Here is a 19,872-nt window from a genome sequence, read left to right as displayed (position 1 = left end):
AAACAAAAGAAATAAAAGATATCCAAAATGGAAGAGAAGAGGTAAAACTGTCACTATGCAGATGACATGATACTATATACAGAAAACTGTAAGGACTCCACACGAAGAAAACTATTCAAATTGATCAATGAATTGTATCAGGATACTAGATTAACATTCAGAAATCGGTTGCATTTCTGTATACCAACAATGAAATAATAGAAAAGGAATATAAAAATACAATACCTTTTAAAACTGCATCCAAAAAATTAAATACATAGGAATAAAGCTGACCAAGAAGGTGAAAAATTTATATGCTGAGAACTATAAAACATTAATCAAGGAAATTAAAAAGGATTCAAAGAAATGGAAAGATAGTCCATGTTCCTGGATTGGAAGCAATCTACAGATTCAATGCAATCCCTATCAAATTACCCGTGACATTTTTCACAGAACTAGAACAAACTACTCAAAAATTTATACGGAACCATAAACGACCAAGAATTGCCAAAGAAATCCTGAGGAAAAAAAAACACAAGCAAGAGGCATAACTCTCCCAGACTTCAGGTAATATTACAGAGCCATAGTAATCAAGACAGTGGGGTACTGGTACCACAACAGACAGAAACAGACTATGGAACCCAGAAATAAACCCAGACACCTATGGTCAATTAATCTTATAAAATGGTAAAAAGACGGCCTCTTAAGCAAGTGGTGCTGGGAAAACTGGACAGCCACATGTAAATCAATGAAACTGGAACACATCCTCACACCATACACAAAAATAAACTCAAAATGGCTTAAAGACTTAAATGTAAGACAAGACACCATAAAACTCCTAGAAGAGAACACAGGCAAAACATTATCTGATATCAGCCATACAAATGTTTTCTTAGGTCAGTCTCCCAAAGCAACAGAAATAAAAACAAAAATAAATCAATGGGACCTAATCAAACTGACGAGCTTTTGCACAGCAAAGGAAACCATAAACGGAAAAAAAAAGGGAACCCTCCTACACTGTTGGTAGTAATGTAAATTGCTACAACCACTATGGAAACAGTATGGAGGTTCCTCAGAAAACTAAATAGACAACTACCATATGATCCAACAATCCCACTTCTGGGCATATATCTGGACAAAATCTTCTTTGAAAAAGATATATGCATCCCTTTGTCCACTGCAGCACTATTAACAACAGCCAAGACACAGAAACAATCTAAATGTCCATCAACAGATGAATGGATTAAGAAGATGTGGTACAGAAGCTCCAGTCGTGGCTCAGTGGTAACAAACTCGACTAGGACCCATGAGGATGTGGGTTTGCTCCCTGGCCTCGCTTAGTGGGTTAAAGAATCTGGTGTTGCTGTGAGCTGCAGTCTAGGTCGCAGATGTGGCTCGGATCTGGCATTGCTGGGGCTGTGGTGTAGGCCGGCAGCTACAGCTCCAATTCAGCCCCTAGCCTAGGAACTTCCACATGCTGCACCTGCGGCCCTAAAAGGAAAAAAGAAAAAAAAGAAGGTACACACATACAGTAGAATACTCCTCGGCCAGAAAAAGAGAACAAAATAATGACATGTGCAGCAACACAGATGGAACTAGAGACTCATACTAAGTGAAGTAGGTCAGAAAGAGAAAGACAGATACCACATGACATCACTTATATCTGGAATCTAATATACAGCACAAACGAACCTTATCTATGGAAAAGAAACAAACTCATGGACTTGGAGAACAGCCCTGTGGTTGCCGAGGGGGAGGGAGTGGGATGGACAGGGAGTTTGAGATTAGTAAATGCAAACTATTGCATTTGGAGGAGATAGATAAGCAATGAGATCCTGCTGACTAGCACAGGGAACTATGTCTATTCACTTGTGATGGACATGACGACGTTAATGAGAGGAAAGAATGTATATATATATATATATATGTATGACTGGGTCTCTTTGCTTTATAGCAGAAATTGACAGAACTCTGTAAATCCACTATAATAAAAATTTTTTTAAAAATTTAAAAATAAAAGGCAAAAAAAGAAGAAATTAATTGAATGGTTCACATACTACTTACTGAGTACAATGATAGCCTCGAACCTCAGGCTTTGGCTGGTGTTTCTTTAGGTGCTTGCTAAGCCCTGAGCCCCTGTGAAAAGACTTTCCACAAACTGAGCAAAGGTACTTGGACTCTCCTATAAAAAAATAAAACCATGTCACAAATCCAGAAATCAATCAGCTGTTCTTCCACACAGTGCTTTACATTATATTGTAGAAATTGTTTTACCAGGTGGACGTGTTTGGCATCCATCTTCTCAGAATAACAAACTATGTCAAAACCCTTATTTCCTCACAACTGTAGTATTAGTGAGGATACTACTACCCAAAGAATGTGAGAGGCTTGCATGATCATGTGAGTTATATAGAGTAGAGTTGTAAACGAGTCCTAGAACATCAGCCATTGCCACACAACTGCTTTAAAATCTTAAAGTAAGCATGTGCAAACTAAAAATTCTAGTAAAAATTATAAGCCACATACCAGATTGACAGTTACATTTGCCTACCACTTAACTTTTAAAAATCGAGACCATTTCTTTAGGTGTCCAGATATAAAAGATGTAAGACTTGGTACACATTTTTCTACACTGAGAGAAACAATGAAATATGTACACAAATAAGGTATCTCTAAATCTAGATTTAAGAACTTTCAAACCTTTCATTAATAAAGAACTGCACACACACAATCATCAGTATCAATATAAATCCTGAAATAATTGCAGCATAATCAATATACTAGTAACTTCATAGCATATAAAGTATAACTATGTCAATATAAAGTTCTCATTACCTGTGTGAATACTCATATGCTCTTGAAGACTCCTTTTGGTAACAAATGACTTAACGCATAGTTCACACTGGAACTGCTTTTGTGATTGGTGGAGACTCTGATGTAATTTTAGACCATGCTTGTATATAAAAGTCTTTCCACAGACCTAACACAGCACAAATGTTTAAACCAATTAAACCAGTAAAAGAGACAGAGGCTGTTTTTGAAGAATGAGGACAGAGAAACTAGAAGGCCATTTTAAATTAAAAACTTAAACTATAAACAAAATGACAGTTAAAATTCAAACAAGAGCCAACAAATATTGCTATCTTTCTTATATCCATGTGATCACTGGAAGAAGTCGACAGTCTCAAAAAACAAACAAAAAAACCCACCTTATGCAGTCCTTTGTAAAATTGGTAAACAATATATCTTATATTAAAAGTGACATGTGAGCATAATCAATATACTCACTTTTGGCTATACCAACTAGTCTCAAAAACTCTATGATGAAGAACCAGTATTTTTCTTTCCCAAATCCAATGGGGAGAGATTTTTGTTAAACACAATAAAAACATCACAACAATGTCAAATTGCCATGAGTTTCTACATGCTTACTCTCCATTTTCATACTTAATCTTCCACGAACCACAAATTTTAAGTAGTGCTATACTGAAAGACCAGAGGCCTAATTAACACTTAGTTTTTAACTTTATGAATAAAATGATACTCAGGACTTGGCTTTAAAATAACTGGAGGGGAAAGTAAGGGAATGACAGTACACATAAAACACAACTGATAACCAATGAACCTTCTTAAGGGTACATGACAGTCTATTCTATTCTCATGTTCTATTTTCATATAATACAAAGCTAATGAACAAAAAAACAAAACACACACACACCAAAAAAAAAAAAAGAGAGAGAGAGAAATATTAAAAATCTCACGGGTTCCAGGAGTTCCCATCATGGCTCAGTGGAAACAAACCTGACTAGTATCCACGAGGACTCGGGTTCGATCCCTGGCCTCACTTAGTGGGTTAAAGATCCAGCATTGCCTTGAGCTGTGGTGTAGGTTGCAGATGCAGCTTGGATCCTGCACTGCTGTGGCTGTGGTGTAAGCTGGCAGCCATAGCTCCAATCTGACCCCTAGCCTGAGACCTTCCACATGCCCTGGTTGCGACCTTAAAAAGAACTCCCCACCAAAAAAAAAAAAAAAAAAAAAAAAAAAAAAAAAAATCACTGGTTCCAAAACTGTTTTTTAAATAAAAACAGTGAGTTGTCCTTATATGCAAGGCCATAGGTGCTACTAGAAATCTCACTGTTCCACATTGACCAAAGCTGGCTAATCACAGCTTTTTTTTTTTTTTTTTTTTTTTGTCTTTTCTAGGGCCACTTCCTGCGGCATAAGGAGTTGCCAGGCTAGAGGTTGAATAGGAGCTGCAGCCACCACCAGCCTAAACCAGAGCCACAGCAACGCGGGATCCGAGCCACATCTGCAACCTACACCACAGCTCACAGCAATGCCGGATCCTTAACCCACTGAGCAAGGCCAGGGATCAAACCCGCAAACTCATGGTTCCTAGTCGGATTTTTTTTTTTTTTTTTCCGTCTTTTTGCCATTTCTTGGGCTGCTCCTGCGGCATGTGGAGGTTCCCAGGCTAGGGGTCTAATCGGAGCTGTAGCCACCGGCCTACCCCAGAGCCATAGCAACGGGGGAACCGAGCTGTGTCTGTGACCTACACCACAGCTCATGGCAACGCCAGATCCTAATCCACTGAGCAAAGCCAGGGATCAAACCCACAACCTCATGGTTCCTAGTCGGATTTGTTAACCACTGCGCCACAACGGGAACTCCAATCACAGAATTCTTTACTCAGAATCACATTTTGGCATTTAGGAACTCTCTATCCTCAGCTCTAGTGAAGGTCACACAGCTCTGGCAGAATTTTTGCTAAGATTTATTTAAGCCATAAGTTCCTTTTCAGTCCATGTTGGTCCTGCTAAAGGTGAAGGGTAATGGGGGTGATGAATTGGTTATCTCACCTAGTAGCTCCTCTGAATCCTAGCAAGCTTTACAAATACTCTAAATAGATTCATTTCAAAGTACAACTTCAGACAACAAATTAATGAACACAACTGGGAATCATCCTTGACCTAGGCAACAAATCAAAAGAGGTTATGGACTTCCTGCAATGTTTTACAAAAGTGACAGTGACTCCAGAATCAACTAGTCTTATCACCAATTAAATTTCAATCTTCTATAACAAATGTTATTGGTTTACCTGGCATGCATGTGGTTTTACACCTGTATGCTTTAACATGTGTATTCGAAGAGAATATAATTTAGGTAGTGTCCTTCCACATATGGAACATATAAACTCTCGTTTGGTTCTGCCTTTCTCAGATGATGATCCTGATGCCTCATTAGATGTGGAATTGGAAGAGGACGAAGCAGGTGCATCCTTCCTGGTATGTCGAATAAGGTGTGCTCTCAAGGAGGCACTGTACTGAAACTGTTTTTTACACAACTAAAAGGAAAAGTAAACAAAACTGTGTTTGAGTGTATTTCCAACTGTTAAATGAAACAACTCAGGCTTATATACTACATAAAATAAATAAATCAACGCACAGTACGTTAAGACTATAGATGTGAAAAAAAAGATTAACCCAGCCCCTCTACTCTTCAGAAGTTTATAATCTGACCATAGAATCAGGATTTACATGTAAACAGATGAAATATTTAAGAAGGAGGAGAAATCAGAATAATAAAGAAAGGTGTCATTAATGAGGCTGGGTCCTGAAGGCATGGTAAAAGAAAGACAAAGACAAGACTACTATCATCATATGAGCACTAACAGTTGTTAGGAAGAGCAAAAAATAGGGGCTGGAAAAAGTGGGAGGATAAAACTGATGGCCTTTGGATTTTACCCTATAGTTAGTTAGTGAGAACTCCTAAAAGTTTTTGTTCTTTATTTTAGGTATATATGTATGCATATATTTATTTGTTTATTTTTGGCCACACCTGAGGCATGTGGAAGTTTCAGGGACCAAACGTGCACCCCAGCAGCTACCTGAGCTGCTACAGTGATAATGCTGGATCCTTAACACACTGTGCCACCAGAGAACTCCATTATGTTCTTTATTTTAAAATCAAAGTTATATATGGTCAACATCTATACAGCCTTTTTTTAGAATAAATAATACTGGCTTTTGATCCACTACCTCTGCTTTTTATACTCTAAGTAATATGAATAATAGGTGACTCTCTTTTCACCTCTACATGTACACAAATCCTTCCTTATCACCTTACTTTCTTAATATAGCTTTATCGTCATTTTGATGAGATCAATTACAAAGCATATTTGGATTATGTAAATGTTGCTACAACTGGGCCATACAGTATAATTTTCTTTCCTTTCTTCTTGTTTTTTTTTTCTTATTTCTCTTTTTATTTACTGCCAATTTATCATCAAACCCTTCCCTCAACTGTCTACTGAGAGAAGGTTTGAAACACATCACCTGGTAGGAGATCTCTGTCAACACATTGTGTCCCAACCGGGGGTGCCTGTTTTCCATGCTTGGATTCTTTGCAGACTGAACTCCATGTTTCCTGTGTTTTGCTCATTTGAGAGTTTGGGAGGCAAAACTTTGCAGACCTTGCATGTCTGAAACTGTTCTAAGATCATAGATACAGTTTGACTATTGATTCCAAGTTAGAAACAATTTCCTTTTAGAATTTTGGAGCTACTGTTCCTGTCTCCTAGCTTCCCTTGTTGTTATTGAAAGGCCTGAAGCCATTCCAACCCTCATCCTTTCTGTGAGCCTGATCATGTTTTTTTCTCTCTTGCAATTTATAAGATTTTCTTTGTCCCTTGATTATGAAATTTTATAATATATCCTGGTATAGATTTATTTTCATCCATGGTGCTGGGCATTCAACCAGCCCTTTTAACAAGACTTTATTTTCAATTTCTGAAATTCTTCTGTACTGCAGTAATCATTTCTTTCTCTCCATGCTCTCTTTTCAGAATTACTGAGCCATTACAAGACAACCTAGACCAAGCCTCTACATTTCCACTCCCTTCTCTAAACTGTCTTTTGCTTTATTTTCTGGGTTATTTAGTTAATTATATTTCCCATGTTTTTTCAGACTCTTGAGTGTTTTTCTTTTTGGCTGCTCTGCAGGCATATGGAGTTTCCAGGCCGGGGATCAGATCCAAGTCAAAGTTGCGACATACACCAGATCCGTCAATCCAATGTGCCAGGCAAGGAATTAAATCTCCTTAAATCTCCGTCCTGACATTGTAGAGACAATCCCTTTTTGCCACAGTGGGAACTCCAGATTCTTGAGATTTTTATAGGATTATATATTTTACTCCTAAAAACTCTTCTGTTTACTTAATATGTCCTTTTAAAAACATAGTATCCAGGGAGAAAACCTTTTAGACTCAGCCATGGGAGACGGGATTAAGATGGTAGAAGAGAAGGACTGGAGCTCACCTTCTCTCATAAAAACGACAAAATTACAACCAAATGCTGAACAACCTTCAACCAAGTGGACCGGAAACTTTCAAAAAGAGATGCTACTCCAGAAGACAAAGAGGAGGCCACATCAACAGGTAGGAGAGGCGATCACATGATGAAAGCAACCCCATACCCGTCAGGTTAGCAGCCCACAGACTAGAAAGTAACTGTCACAGAGACGTGACCACAGGAGTGAGAATTCTGAGCCCCATGTCAGGTCCCCATGCCTGGGGATCTGGCTTTGGGAGAAAGAGTCCCTGGAGCACCAGGCATTGAAAGTCAGTGGGGTTTGTGTGCAGGAGCTCCACAGGTCTGGGGGAAATGGAGACCCCATTCCTGAAAGGTGCACACACTTTCATGTGCACTGGCATGGGTCCCAGGATAAAGCAGAGGTTCCATAGGAATCTGGGTCAAACCTGACTACAGTTCTTGGAGGATCTCCTGGGAAAACACAGGGTGACTGTGGCTTGTGTGGGGAAAGTATATTGGAGGCAAAGCTCTTAGGAATATTCATCAGCGTGCCTTTCTCTGGAGGTGGCCATTTTGGGAAATTCTGGCCCCACCCATCATTGCTGAGAAGTCCTAGTCCAAAGAACAATCCAGGTGGGATCACAGCCGCACCCATCAGTAAACAGGCTGCCTAAAGACCCCCCCCCCCAGGCACACAGCCACCTCTAATCTCATCCAGAGACAGAGCCCCACCCACCAGAGGGATAGGAATCAGCCCCACCTTCCAGTGGACAGGCACCAGTCCCTCCCATCAGGAAGCCTACAGCAAGCCCCTATACCAACTCAGCCAGAAGGGTGGCAGACACCAGAAATAAGAGGCTACAAATCTATTGTCTGAAAAGAGGAAGCCACACCAAAAACCTATAAAAATGAAAAGGCAGAGAACTGTAACTCAGAAAAGAGAGAAAGAAAAAAAAAAAAAAAAAAACAAAAAAACATCTAAGTGATCTGGAGATTATCAACCTCCAGGAAAAAGACTTTAGACTGATGATGCTGAAGATGATGCAAGACATTGGAAATAAACTGGAGGCAAAGACGATAATTTACAGCAAACACTAAGCAAAGAAATACAAGATTTAAAACTTAAGTGAGCAGAGATCCAAAATACAGTAACTTAAATAAAAAATTCATTAGAAGGAGCCAACAGCAGAATACAGGAGGCAGAAGAATAAATAAGCTAGGTGGAGGACAGACTAGTGGAAATCACTGATGTGAAACAGAAAAGAGAAAAAAAATTGAAAAGAAATTAAGAGAGTCTCAGAAAACTCTGGGACAAAGTTAAACACACCAATATCAGTAGTATATGGTGCCAGAAGGAGAAGAGAGAGAGAAAAGGACAAAAAAAAAATATTTGAAGAGCTAATACCAAAAAATTCCCTAATATGGGAGAAGAACCACTCACTCAAATTCAGGAAGAACAACGAGTACCATATAAAATAAACCTAAGGAGGAATACCCCAAGGCACATATTAATCAAACCGACCAAAATTAAAGACAAAGAGAAAATATTGAAAACAGCTAGGGAAAAGAAACAAATAACATACAAGGGAACCACAATAAGGTTATTGGCAGATTTTTCAGCAGAAACTCTGCAGGCCAGAAGGGAGTGGCATGATATGATGAAAGGAAAAAACCTCCAACCAAGATTACTCTACCCAGCAAGGCATTCATTCAGATTTGAAGGAGAAATCAAAAGCTTTACAGATAAGCAAAAGCTAAGAGAATTCAGCAACACCAAACCAGCTTTACAACAAATAATAAATGGACCTCACTAGGTAGAAAAAAAAAGGCCACAACTAGAAACAAAAATACCACAAATGGGAGTTCCCGTCTTGGCACAGTGGAAACAAATCCAACTAGGAACCATGAGGTTTTGGGTTCAATCCCTGGATTAACTCAGTGGGTTAAGGATCAGGCGTTGCAGTGAGCTGTGGCACAGGTCGCAGACTCGGCTTGGATCTGGCACTGCTATGGCTCTGGCGTAGGCCAGCGGCAACAGCTCCGATTAGACCCCTAGCCTGGGAACCTCCATATTCCATGGGTGTGGTTCTAAAAAGACAAAAAAATAAAAACCCACAAATGAGAAGCCTCACCAGTAAAGGCATATATACAGTAAAAGGAGGAAATCATCCATGCGCAATTATGCTATCAAAATCAGCAACAGTGACAAGAGGAAGGTACAAAGGCAGGACACAAGAGATGCACTTGCAGTTAAGAGAACAACAACTTAAAACAATCTTGTATTATATATATAGACTCCTATATCAAAACTTTAGGGTGACTGTAAACCAAAAATCTACAATTGACACACACACAAATAAGAAAAATCAACTCAAATACAATACCAAAGGTAGTCATCAAACCACAAGAGAAGAGAACAAGAGAAAGGAAGAAAAAAGAGCAACAAAAACAAATCCAAAACAGTTAATAAAATGGCAATAAGAACATACATATCAATAATTACCTTAAATGTTCGTGGACTAAAGGCTGCAACCAAAAGACAAAGACTGGCCGAATGGATACAAAAACAAGACCCATATATACGCTGTCTTCAAGAGACCCACTTCACTTCTAGGGACACATACAAATTGAAAGTGAGTGGATGGAAGAAAACATTCCATGCAAACGGAAATCAGAAGAAAGCTGGAGAAGTAATACTCATATCAGACAAAACAGACCTTAAAATAAAGATTATGAGTCAAAGAAGGACATTACATAATGATCAAAGGAGCAATCCAACAAGAAGATAGAACAACTGTAAATATGTATGCACCCAACATATGATCATCTCAATATATAAGGCAAACCGCTGACAACCTTAAAAAGAGAAACTGACAATAACAAAATTATACCAGGGGACTTTAACACACCACTTACAGCAATAGACAGATCATCCAGACAGAAAGTCAGCAAGGAAACACAGGCCCTAAATGAAGCATCAGACTAGTGGATTTAAGAGATATTTATAGGACATTCCATCCAAAAGCAGCAGAATACACATTCATCTCAAGTGCACATGGAGCATTCTGTGGGACTGATCACATTCTGAGCCACAAATCAAGCCTTAGTAACGTTAGGAAAACTGACATCATATCAAACATCTTTTGTGATCACAATGCCATACAACTGGAAATCAATAAGAAAAAAACTGCAAAAAACACAAACACGTGGAGACTAAACAACATGCTACTAAACAACCAATGGATCACTGAAGAAGTCAAAAAGGAAATTTAAAAATACCTAGAAGCAAATGACAACAAAGATAAGACACTCCAAAACCTATGGGATGCAGCAAAAGCTGTTCTAAGAGGCAAGTTTATAGCAATACAAGCCTACCTAAGAAAACAAGAGTAATCTCAAATAAACAACCTAATGTTACATCTAAAGCAGATAGAAAGAAAAGAACAGTTAGGACCTAAGGTTAGCAAAAGGAAAGAAATCATAAAGATCAGAGCAGAAATATATGAAACAGAAATGAAGAAAAGATCAATGAAACTAAAAGCTGGTTCTTTGAAAAGACCAACAAAAATCAGTAAAACTTTAGCCAGACGTATCAAGAAAAAAAGAGTGGATTCAAATAAAAAAAATTAGGAGTTCCTGATATGGCGCAGTGGAAATGAATCTGACTAGGAACCATGAGGTGCAGGTTCAATCCCTGGCCATGCTCAGTGGGTTAAAGATCCGGTGTTGCTGTAAGCTGTGGTGTAGGTTGTGGACGAGGCTCAGATCTGGTGTTGCTGTGGCTCTGGTCAAGGCCAGCAGCAACAGCTCTGATTTGACCCTTATCCAGGAACCTCCATACGCTGTGGGTGTGGCCCTAGAAAGACAAAAAAAAGAAAGAAAGAGAGGAAGGAAGGAAGGAAAAATAAAGAAAAAGAAAAGAAAAGAAAAGAAAAAAACTTACAACAAACAGAAGTCCAGGACCAGATGGCTTCACAGGCGAATTCTATCAAACATTTAGAGAAGAACTAACACCTATTCTTCTGAAACTATTCCAAAAAAATGCAGAAAGGACACTCCCAAACTCATTCTACAAGGCCACCATCAATCACCCTGATACCAAAACCAGGTGAAGATACCACAAAAAAAGAAAATTACAGACCAATTTCACTGATGAACATAGATGCAAAAATCCTCAACAAAATACTAACAAACTGAATCCAACAATATATTAAAAGACTCTACATCATGATCAAGTGGGATTTATTCCACGGATGCAGGATTCTTCAATATCCACAAATCAATCAGTGTGATACACCACATTAATAAACTTAAGAATAAAAACCTTACAATCCTCTCAAAAGAAGCAGAAAAAGCCTTTAACAAAATTCAACACCCATTTCTTTCTTTCTTTCTTTTTCTTTTTTTTTTTTTGTACTTTTTTTGTCTTTTCTAGGGCTGCACCCACGGCATATGGAGGTTCCCAGGCTAGGGGTCCAATTGGAGCTCTAGCCGCCAGCCTACACCAGAGCCACATTGACGCAGGATCCGAGCCACATCTGCAACCTACACCACAGCTCATGGCAATGCCGGATCCTTAACCCACTGAGGCGAGGCCAGGGATCGAACCTACAACCTCATGGTTCCTAGTCAGATTCGTTAATCACTGAGCCATGATGGGAACTCCCCAACACCCATTTCTGATTTAAAAAACCCTTCAGAAAGTGGGCACAGACGGAACCTAACTCAACATAATAAAGGCCATATATGACAAGCCCACAGTTAACATCATTCTCAATGGTGAAAAGCTGAAAGAATCCTCACTAAGATCAGGAACAATACAAGGATGTCCACTCTCACTGCTACTATTCAACATAGTTTTAGAAGTCCTAGCCATGGCAATCAGAGAAGAAAAATATAAAAGGAGCCCAAATTGGAAAGGAAGAACTATCACTATTTGCAGATGACATGACACTATACCTAGAAAATCCGAAAGATGCTACCAGAAAACTGTTAGAGCTCATCAATGAATTTGGCAAAATCGAAGGATACAAAATTAATACACAGAAATTGACTGCATTTCTAAATACTAACAATGAAAGATCAGAAAGAGAAATTAGGGAACCAATCCCGCTTACCATCACATCAAAAAGAATAAAATATTTAGGAATAAACCTACCTAAAGAAACAAAAGACCTGTACTCTGAAAACTGTAAGACACTGATGAAAGACATCAAAGATGACACAAATAGATGGAAAGACATACCATGCCCTTGCACTGGAAGAGTCAATATTATCAAAATGACTATACTACCTAAAGCAATCCACAGATTCAATGAAATCCCTATCAAATTACCAAGGACATTTTTCACAGAACTAGAACAAAATATCTTAAAAGTTTGTTTGGAAGCACAAAAGACCCAGAAGAGCCAAAGACATGCTGAAAAAGAAAAATGGAGCTGGATGAATCAGGCTCCCTGACTTCAGACTATACTACAAAGCTACAGTCATCAAACCTTATGGTACTGGCACAAAGACAGAAATATAGATCAGTGGAACAGGATAAGAAGCCTAGAATTAAACTCACATACCCACAGTCAACTAATCTATGATGAAGGAGGCAAAATAAACAATGGAGAAAAGACAGCTTGTTCAATAAGTGGTGCTGGGAAAACTGGACAGCCACATGAAAAAGAATCAAATTGGAACACTTCCTAACACCATACACAAAAATAAACTCAAAATGGATTAAAGACCTAGATATAAGACCAGACACTATCAAACTCTTAGAGGAACACACAGGCCAAACATTCTCTGACATAAACCACAGCAGTATCTTCTCAGATCCACCTCCTAGAGTAATGACAGTAAAAACAAAAATAAACAAGAGAATTAATTAAACTTGAAAGTTCTGCACAGCAAAGGAAACCCTAAACAAAATGAAAAGACAACCCACAGAATGGGAGAAAATCTCTGCAAATGAATCAACTGACAAGGGATTAATCTCCAACATTTATAAATACCCTCTGCAGCTCAATACCAAAAACAAAAAAAAACAAACAAACAAAAAAAAACACCCCATCAAAAAATGGACAGAAGATGTAAACAGACAATTCTTCAAAGAAGACAAATGGATGGCCAAAAAACACATGAAAAGATGTTCAACATCACTCATTATTAGAGAAATCCAAATCAAAACCACTATGAGGTACCACCTTGCACCAGCCAGAATAGCCATTATCAAAAAATCTACAAACAGTAAGTGCTGGAGAGGGTGTGGAGAAAAGGGAACCCTATTACAGTGCTGGTGGGAATGTAATTTGGTACAACCAAAGTGGAAAACAGTTTGGAGATTCCTCAGAAAACTAAAAATAGAATTACCATTTGATCCAGCAATCCCATTCCTGGGTATCTAACCAGAGAAAACCATGACTCGAAAAGACATATGTACTCCAGTGTTCACTGCAGCACTATAAACAATAGCCAAGACATGGAAACAACTTAAATGACCATCGACAGAGGAGTGGATCAAGAAGATGTGATACATATACACAATAGAATCTTAGCAATTAAAGGGAAAGAAATAATGGCATTTGCAGCAACATGGATGGACCTAGAAATTATCAGGCTAAGTGAAGTCAGTCAGTGAGACAACAACATCATATTCTATCACATGTGGAATCAAAAAAAGGACAGAATGAACTTCTTTGCAGAACAGATACTGACTCAGAGACTCTGAAAATATTCAGGTTTCCAAATGAGACAGGTTTGGGGGTGGCGGGATGCACTGAGAGTTTGGGATGGAAATGCTATAAAATTTGGTTGTGATGATCATTGTACAACCATAAATATAATAAAATTCACTGATTAATAAAAAAGAGGGAAAAATAAAAAGCAAACATAGCATCCAATTATTGTTTCACTTCTCTAAACTTTTCGTTTATTTCTAATTTAATCATATTTTGTGTTTAGAGTTTTATGTGTGTGTGTTTTTTCAGTTTTCTTCTCACTGAATAGTCTTGGACTCCTCAAATTTGCTTTTTGCTTGAAATAGTTATAAGTCTGTATACTTGATGTCTATTCACATTTCCCACAGGCTTTGCTTAGCAGTATCTTTAGGTCTTTTGTTACTGCGCTTCTGACTTCTCATCTCTAAAAGGTCTTTTTAAGGCTAAAGGTCTGGCTGCTAACCTTCTGGGACCTGAGTAGGGAAAGAGAACCTCTGAAAGGAGTCAATATTCAGTATATTAGCTTTTACATTCCCCTGTCTGGCATATAATACATTTACTCTCACTGTTCACAATGTTCCCTAGAGCAGCTGTGGTTTTATCTTTTCCAGATGGTGAAAGACAGGTCTTTGGCTAAAGGAGTGGTGGCAGTGATTTACTTGCTTCTCTTTTTGTTGTTTTTTTTGGTTTGTTTTTGGGACTGCACCTGCAGCACGTGGAAGTTCCCAGGCTAGGGATCAAACCTGTGCCACACAGTTACTGCAGTGACAACACCAAATCCTTAGCCTGCCACACCACAAGAGAACTCCTACTGTCATCTTACTAAGGTATAAGGAGGAAACAGTGGTAAGTCTATTAAAATTTTTTATGGCAAGAAAATGACATGTATGAATCAGAAGGTGATTCCTATAAGCAATACAGGGAGACAGAGAGAGAATACAAATGGTAGGGTAATAACGAAGCATACATTAGATTCTATTTATAATGAAGTTCACGACATCTTTAATTACTTACGGGACACTTGTAATCTCTAGCTCTTTCGTGTTTCAGTATGTGCTTTATAAGGGCATATCGTCTCTGAAAAAGCATTCCACATTCCCCACATTTATGGGATGTTTCTTCTTCAGCATTCTCTTTAGCATCCCTTTTTGGCTGTTTCATCTTTTTTCCTCTTTGAACTAATTTCTGAGCCACCTAATTAAGGGACAAAAAAATACAATCTAAATAAACATACTCACTTTGTAAATTTATTTATTTACTTTTTATTTTTTTGGCCACACCCAACCAACAGGTAGAAGTTTCCAGGCCAGGGATTGAACCTGAGCCACAGCAGTAACTCAAACCACAGCAATGACAACGCTGCTGAGTCCTTAAAAAACTGCTAGGCCAGCAGGGAACTCCTTGTTTCATTTTTAAAATCATAACTATCTCAAATTCACATTACCTTATTAATACTGGTATTCTAAACATTAAGCGACTTTCCTGTACCCACTCCCCTTCCCCTTAAAATAATTTTCACCATAAGTTTATCAGTAGAATGCTTTCAACTTAAAGCTAAAACTACAAAGGTGAACTCTTTTTTTTAATCATACCTGTTGAACTGCTGACTTAGGCATGGCTTTCCGTTTTTGTAGTTTTTTCTCCATTCCTTTGTGTAGTCGGATATATCCCCCTTCGTTAACAGAACGCTGCCGAAGCCTGCTTCTGTAAGTATCATCATCGGGGCCAAGGTCTGTCTGTGCTGTTGGTGCATCGAGACTTTCCGGATCTTTTAAAGACTGGCCAAGGTTCTGCCTCTGATCTGAAATGTCTTCCACACAGATATCCTCAGTTGCTGTGTCATCTCCCATATCACTGTTTTCTGGAGCTCTACTGACTATATTCTCTTTAGAAAGCTTAAGATGAATGTTAGAACGTATGCTATCTTCTCTGCTGTTTAGAGTTTCCAGTTCTGTCTGGTTGGTTTTTGCTACTAAGTCAAGAGACCCCAGGTGGGAATCAGTTACACAGCCTACAGTTGACAGAGTGGCCTCGGCCTGTGAAGAAACCTGGGGCTCAGACTGTGGTTCTAGATCTCCATTCTGCTCAGCTTCTGGCAGTTCTCCATTCACCAGTAGTACAATTTCACAATCCCCAAGTTCAGTAGATAAAGCTGTTGTGGTTCCCTCGCTGCTAGCCACAGGAGGTGCTGGACCTCCACTATGTTCTGGTAAGTCTTGTGTAGATGCAACTGTTTGTACTTCACCCTTCTTATATACTGTTAGCTGCTTCTCTTCCATTAGTTTATGTACACTCTCACAGATTTCTAAAACTTCTGACATGAAAAGATGACGAGCCAAGATGGCTACATCAGCCATGCTACAGAAGTCAAAACTTAGCACAGAAGTATAGGCAAATTCCAGTAAAGGAAGGAAGCTAGCCTTACAAAAACCTATGTAAAACAAGAAAATGAAGGACAAAAAGTCAAATCACCACTAAAATGCCTTGTAAGAACAATTAATATATGACTATGACAACATAGAATAAAAAAGCAAATATCCATTTATTCTGTAATTAAACACCCTGTATTTGTTCTGTGTTCTGGTTGCATATTAAGCCTTGACTAACTCACTTCTACGAGCCGAGTCTCTCAATACCTAAAATAGAAAATAATATCAGACTTACTACCTCAAAGAGTTGTTGTAAGGCAGTCATTTTCAAATTGTACTCCTTAGAACCCCGGGGATTCCTCAAATTCCCCTCAAGAAACAGCTGCTGGAGAATGGAGGGTGAAAAAAGAGAAGGAGGCAGGTGAGTAGGCAGGGTTCAACCAACCTGTCTCCTAACCTCACTGCAGTAAGTATAGCTCTATATTTTAATAACAGAAGTCCATATAAAAATTTGATTGTGAACAAAGGGTCCTAATACTAAAAATTAAAAAACAAAGTCTAAGGCTCTATTTTAAGTACTCAATTCTGCCTTTGTAAGCTGGAAAGAGAAGCCATTTTATGCACACAGGTGGCCATGGCTGTTTTGTAATACAACTTTATTTACAAAAAGGGAAGGAAAGGAGGACTGGCCTTTGGACTATAGTTTGCTTATCCTTGGTCTAAGGAATAAGATAATGACTAGTCATATGAGGTACTGGGTTCTCATTTTATGTGAGAAAATAAGATCAGTTTATTTCTTTTCTACCTTCTCAGTACTTCACTTTCAAAAGCTATTTTTAATATTCACATGATTCAAAAAATCAGAAGATTACACAGTGAGAAGTCCAACTCCATCTCCATTAGCCAGTATGATTAAGAATTTGTACAGTTTTCTAGAGCCTTTGTATACAAATATTCTTATTCCTCCTTCTTATAGTAGGTGTCACAGCACACATATTTTTCTGTACCTTGCTTTTCTCATACAATAATTTATCTTGAGATCTTTTATTAAAATACAGAGAGCCAAAGCAACCACTTAAAAACTCATGTTTGCTGTGTTTTTCAGTTATGACTCAGATGCGGTCCTTTTACACAAGCAAATAGGGGATAAACAAGTATACACGGAAGCCTAAAATTGTGAGATGTATTAGGAGTCAAGTTGAAAGCCGGGGAGACTATACAAGAACATTACTATCATGGCTAATTCAGCCATTCCTAGGGAAGCTGATAATTAAGTAGGCTGAAGCCATATTAATTCTGCTACAAATTATGAAATCAAGTTAAATAAGCTTGAGGTAAGAAAGAATATTTATTTTATAAAAAGACCCATACCAACAAAATAATGTATTCTGGTTGTTATATATCTAGTACCTTTTTAATTTCTAAGTTGGAGTCATAAGAAAAATTTCCCATGAAAGTATTAACACTCCTCTAAATAACTTTAAATATGAAAAACCATTTTTTCAAAGATACATGTCAAATGTTTACTGTAAAATACTACAAAATACAAATGAAAATAAGAAAAAAAAGAAACCCACTCATAACCCTACTGCCACAAGTTAATAGGCCGATAATTTTGGCATTTTTTTATCCCTACCCTTTTTATATACACATACTCTGCAAAAAAAATAATAATAATCAAAATAAAATGAACACTTTGGCAAAATGAAGAAGCTCTAGAGACGTTAGCTAATAATGTGAATATGGTTACTAACACCACTGAACTGCACACTTAAATAGAGTAAAAGGGTAAACTTTATGTCGTGCTTTTTAAACAATTTAAGAAGTGGACTGCAATAGTTATAGATAGCAATACTATGTCAGGGATGACTATATACAGTAGTATGGCAGACAAAAATATCCTGATTGACCCACTTTTTCTTTTCCTTTTTTTGTTTTTTTTTTTTTTTGTTTTTTAAGGCCACATTTGCTGCATATGGAGGTTCCCAGGCTAGGCACTGAATCAGCTGCAGCTGCTGGCTAACTCCACAGCCACAGCTAAACGGGATCCGAGCCATGTCTGCAACCTCCACCACAGCTCACAGCAACGCCGGATCCTTAACCAACTGAGTGAGGCCAGGGATCAAACCCACAACCTCATGGTTACTGGTTGGGTTCATTAACCACTGAGCCATGAGGGGAACTCCACTTTTTTTGCTTTTTTAGGGTCACACCCCAGGCATATGGAAGCTCCCAGGCTAGGGGTCAAATCGGAGCCACAGCTTCCAGCCTTCGCCACAGCAACAGCAATACGGGATCCAAGCCGCATCTGCAACCTACACCACAGCTCACAGCAGTGCCAAATCCTTAACCCCCGAGCAAGGCCAGGAATCAAACCCATATCCTCATGGATACTAGTTGGGTTGGTTACCGCTGAGCTGCAACAGGAACTCCCAAAATACTTTTTTTTCTTTTTGTGGAAGTTGACAAGCTGCTTTTACAGTTCATATGGAAAAGCAAAGGGTTCTGAATAACTAAGACCTACTTGAATTAAGAGCGTTAGAAGACTTTCCTTACTATGATAAAACTAAGGTAATTAAGACCAAACAATAATAGCATGGAAGGAGACAACCAGTAGACTTAGAACAAAGCCTAGATCAGTAACAAATGTGAAATTTTGTTTTGTAGGAGAATTTGCATGGAAGATGGGTAGGAAAAGGATGAGTTTACACTAAATGGTTCTGAGACAAGTGATGATCAAAATGGGAAAAAATGAAATCAAACACCTACCTCACCCATCAAATAAATAAATTCCAAATAGATTAAAAGTTACATATGAAAGAAAAACTATAGATCAATCTATGAAAACATTTTTATGAGGAAATACAGAATTTTTTTTGGCCAAACCCGAGGCGTGCAGAAGTTCTGGGGCCAGGGATTGAACCTGTACCACAGCAGTGACAAAGCTGGATCCTTAAGCCACTGTGCCACCTGGGAACTCTGGGAAGAATTTTGTTTAAAGCATAAACCACATAAAGGAAAACACTGATGAATTCAACTGCATTCAGTCAGATAATTAGAAAACAGATGTGCTTTTTTTTTTTTTTGGTCTTTTCAGGGCCACACCAAAGGCTTATGGCGGTTCCCAGGCTTGGGTCGAATTGGAGCCACAGCTGTCGGCCTACACAACAGCCATAGCAATGCCTGATCCAAGACACGTCTGCAACCTACACCAGAGCTCACGGCAACACCAGATCCTTAACTCACTGAGCAAGGCCAGGGATCGAATCTGTGTCCTCATGACACATGGTCAGATTTGTTTCTGCTAAGCCACAACGGGAACTCCCAGATGCGCAATTAAATAATCGTTTTTTATACTTCACATATATTTTACAAATAATCTAAACATTTAAAAATTAAACATTTTAATAATGTCTACTTCACCTGCTATTGGGTAACATCATATTTAATGAATAATATATAAAACTAAGCATATGTAATGAAGAATAAATGAGATATTTTGTTGGA

At 38.4% G+C, this 19,872-nt stretch overlaps 1 protein-coding gene across 5 annotated transcripts in view; it reads right to left on the bottom strand.

The window, feature by feature from the left end:
* Positions 1-19,872, bottom strand: part of ZBTB11 (zinc finger and BTB domain containing 11) — a 38,258-nt gene that overhangs the window by 8,476 nt on the left and 9,910 nt on the right. For 2 of the 5 annotated variants that reach the window (XM_003132695.6, XM_021070501.2), the window contains exons 4-8: positions 15,589-16,427; positions 15,011-15,190; positions 5,078-5,323; positions 2,815-2,959; positions 2,044-2,161 (exon numbers count right to left, since the gene is read on the bottom strand). In XM_003132695.6, coding sequence (XP_003132743.2) covers positions 2,044-2,161; positions 2,815-2,959; positions 5,078-5,323; positions 15,011-15,190; positions 15,589-16,427 — 1,528 coding nt within the window. Of the gene's footprint in view, positions 1-2,043; positions 2,162-2,814; positions 2,960-4,147; positions 4,296-4,519; positions 5,324-15,010; positions 15,191-15,588; positions 16,428-16,663; positions 16,748-19,872 lie in introns of those variants that run through there. The other 3 variants (XM_084991519.1, XR_014824924.1, XR_014824925.1) reach the window with 3 other exon arrangements.

This window comes from Sus scrofa, chromosome 13, assembly GCF_054392235.1.
Source record: "Sus scrofa isolate SSC_HxYL_T2T_F1_AM1 chromosome 13, Sscrofa_HxYL_maternal_Yorkshire_Landrace_v2.0, whole genome shotgun sequence".
In the NCBI taxonomy this organism is placed as follows: Eukaryota; Metazoa; Chordata; class Mammalia; order Artiodactyla; family Suidae; genus Sus; species Sus scrofa.
This window is presented reverse-complemented; position numbering and strand designations above follow the sequence as displayed.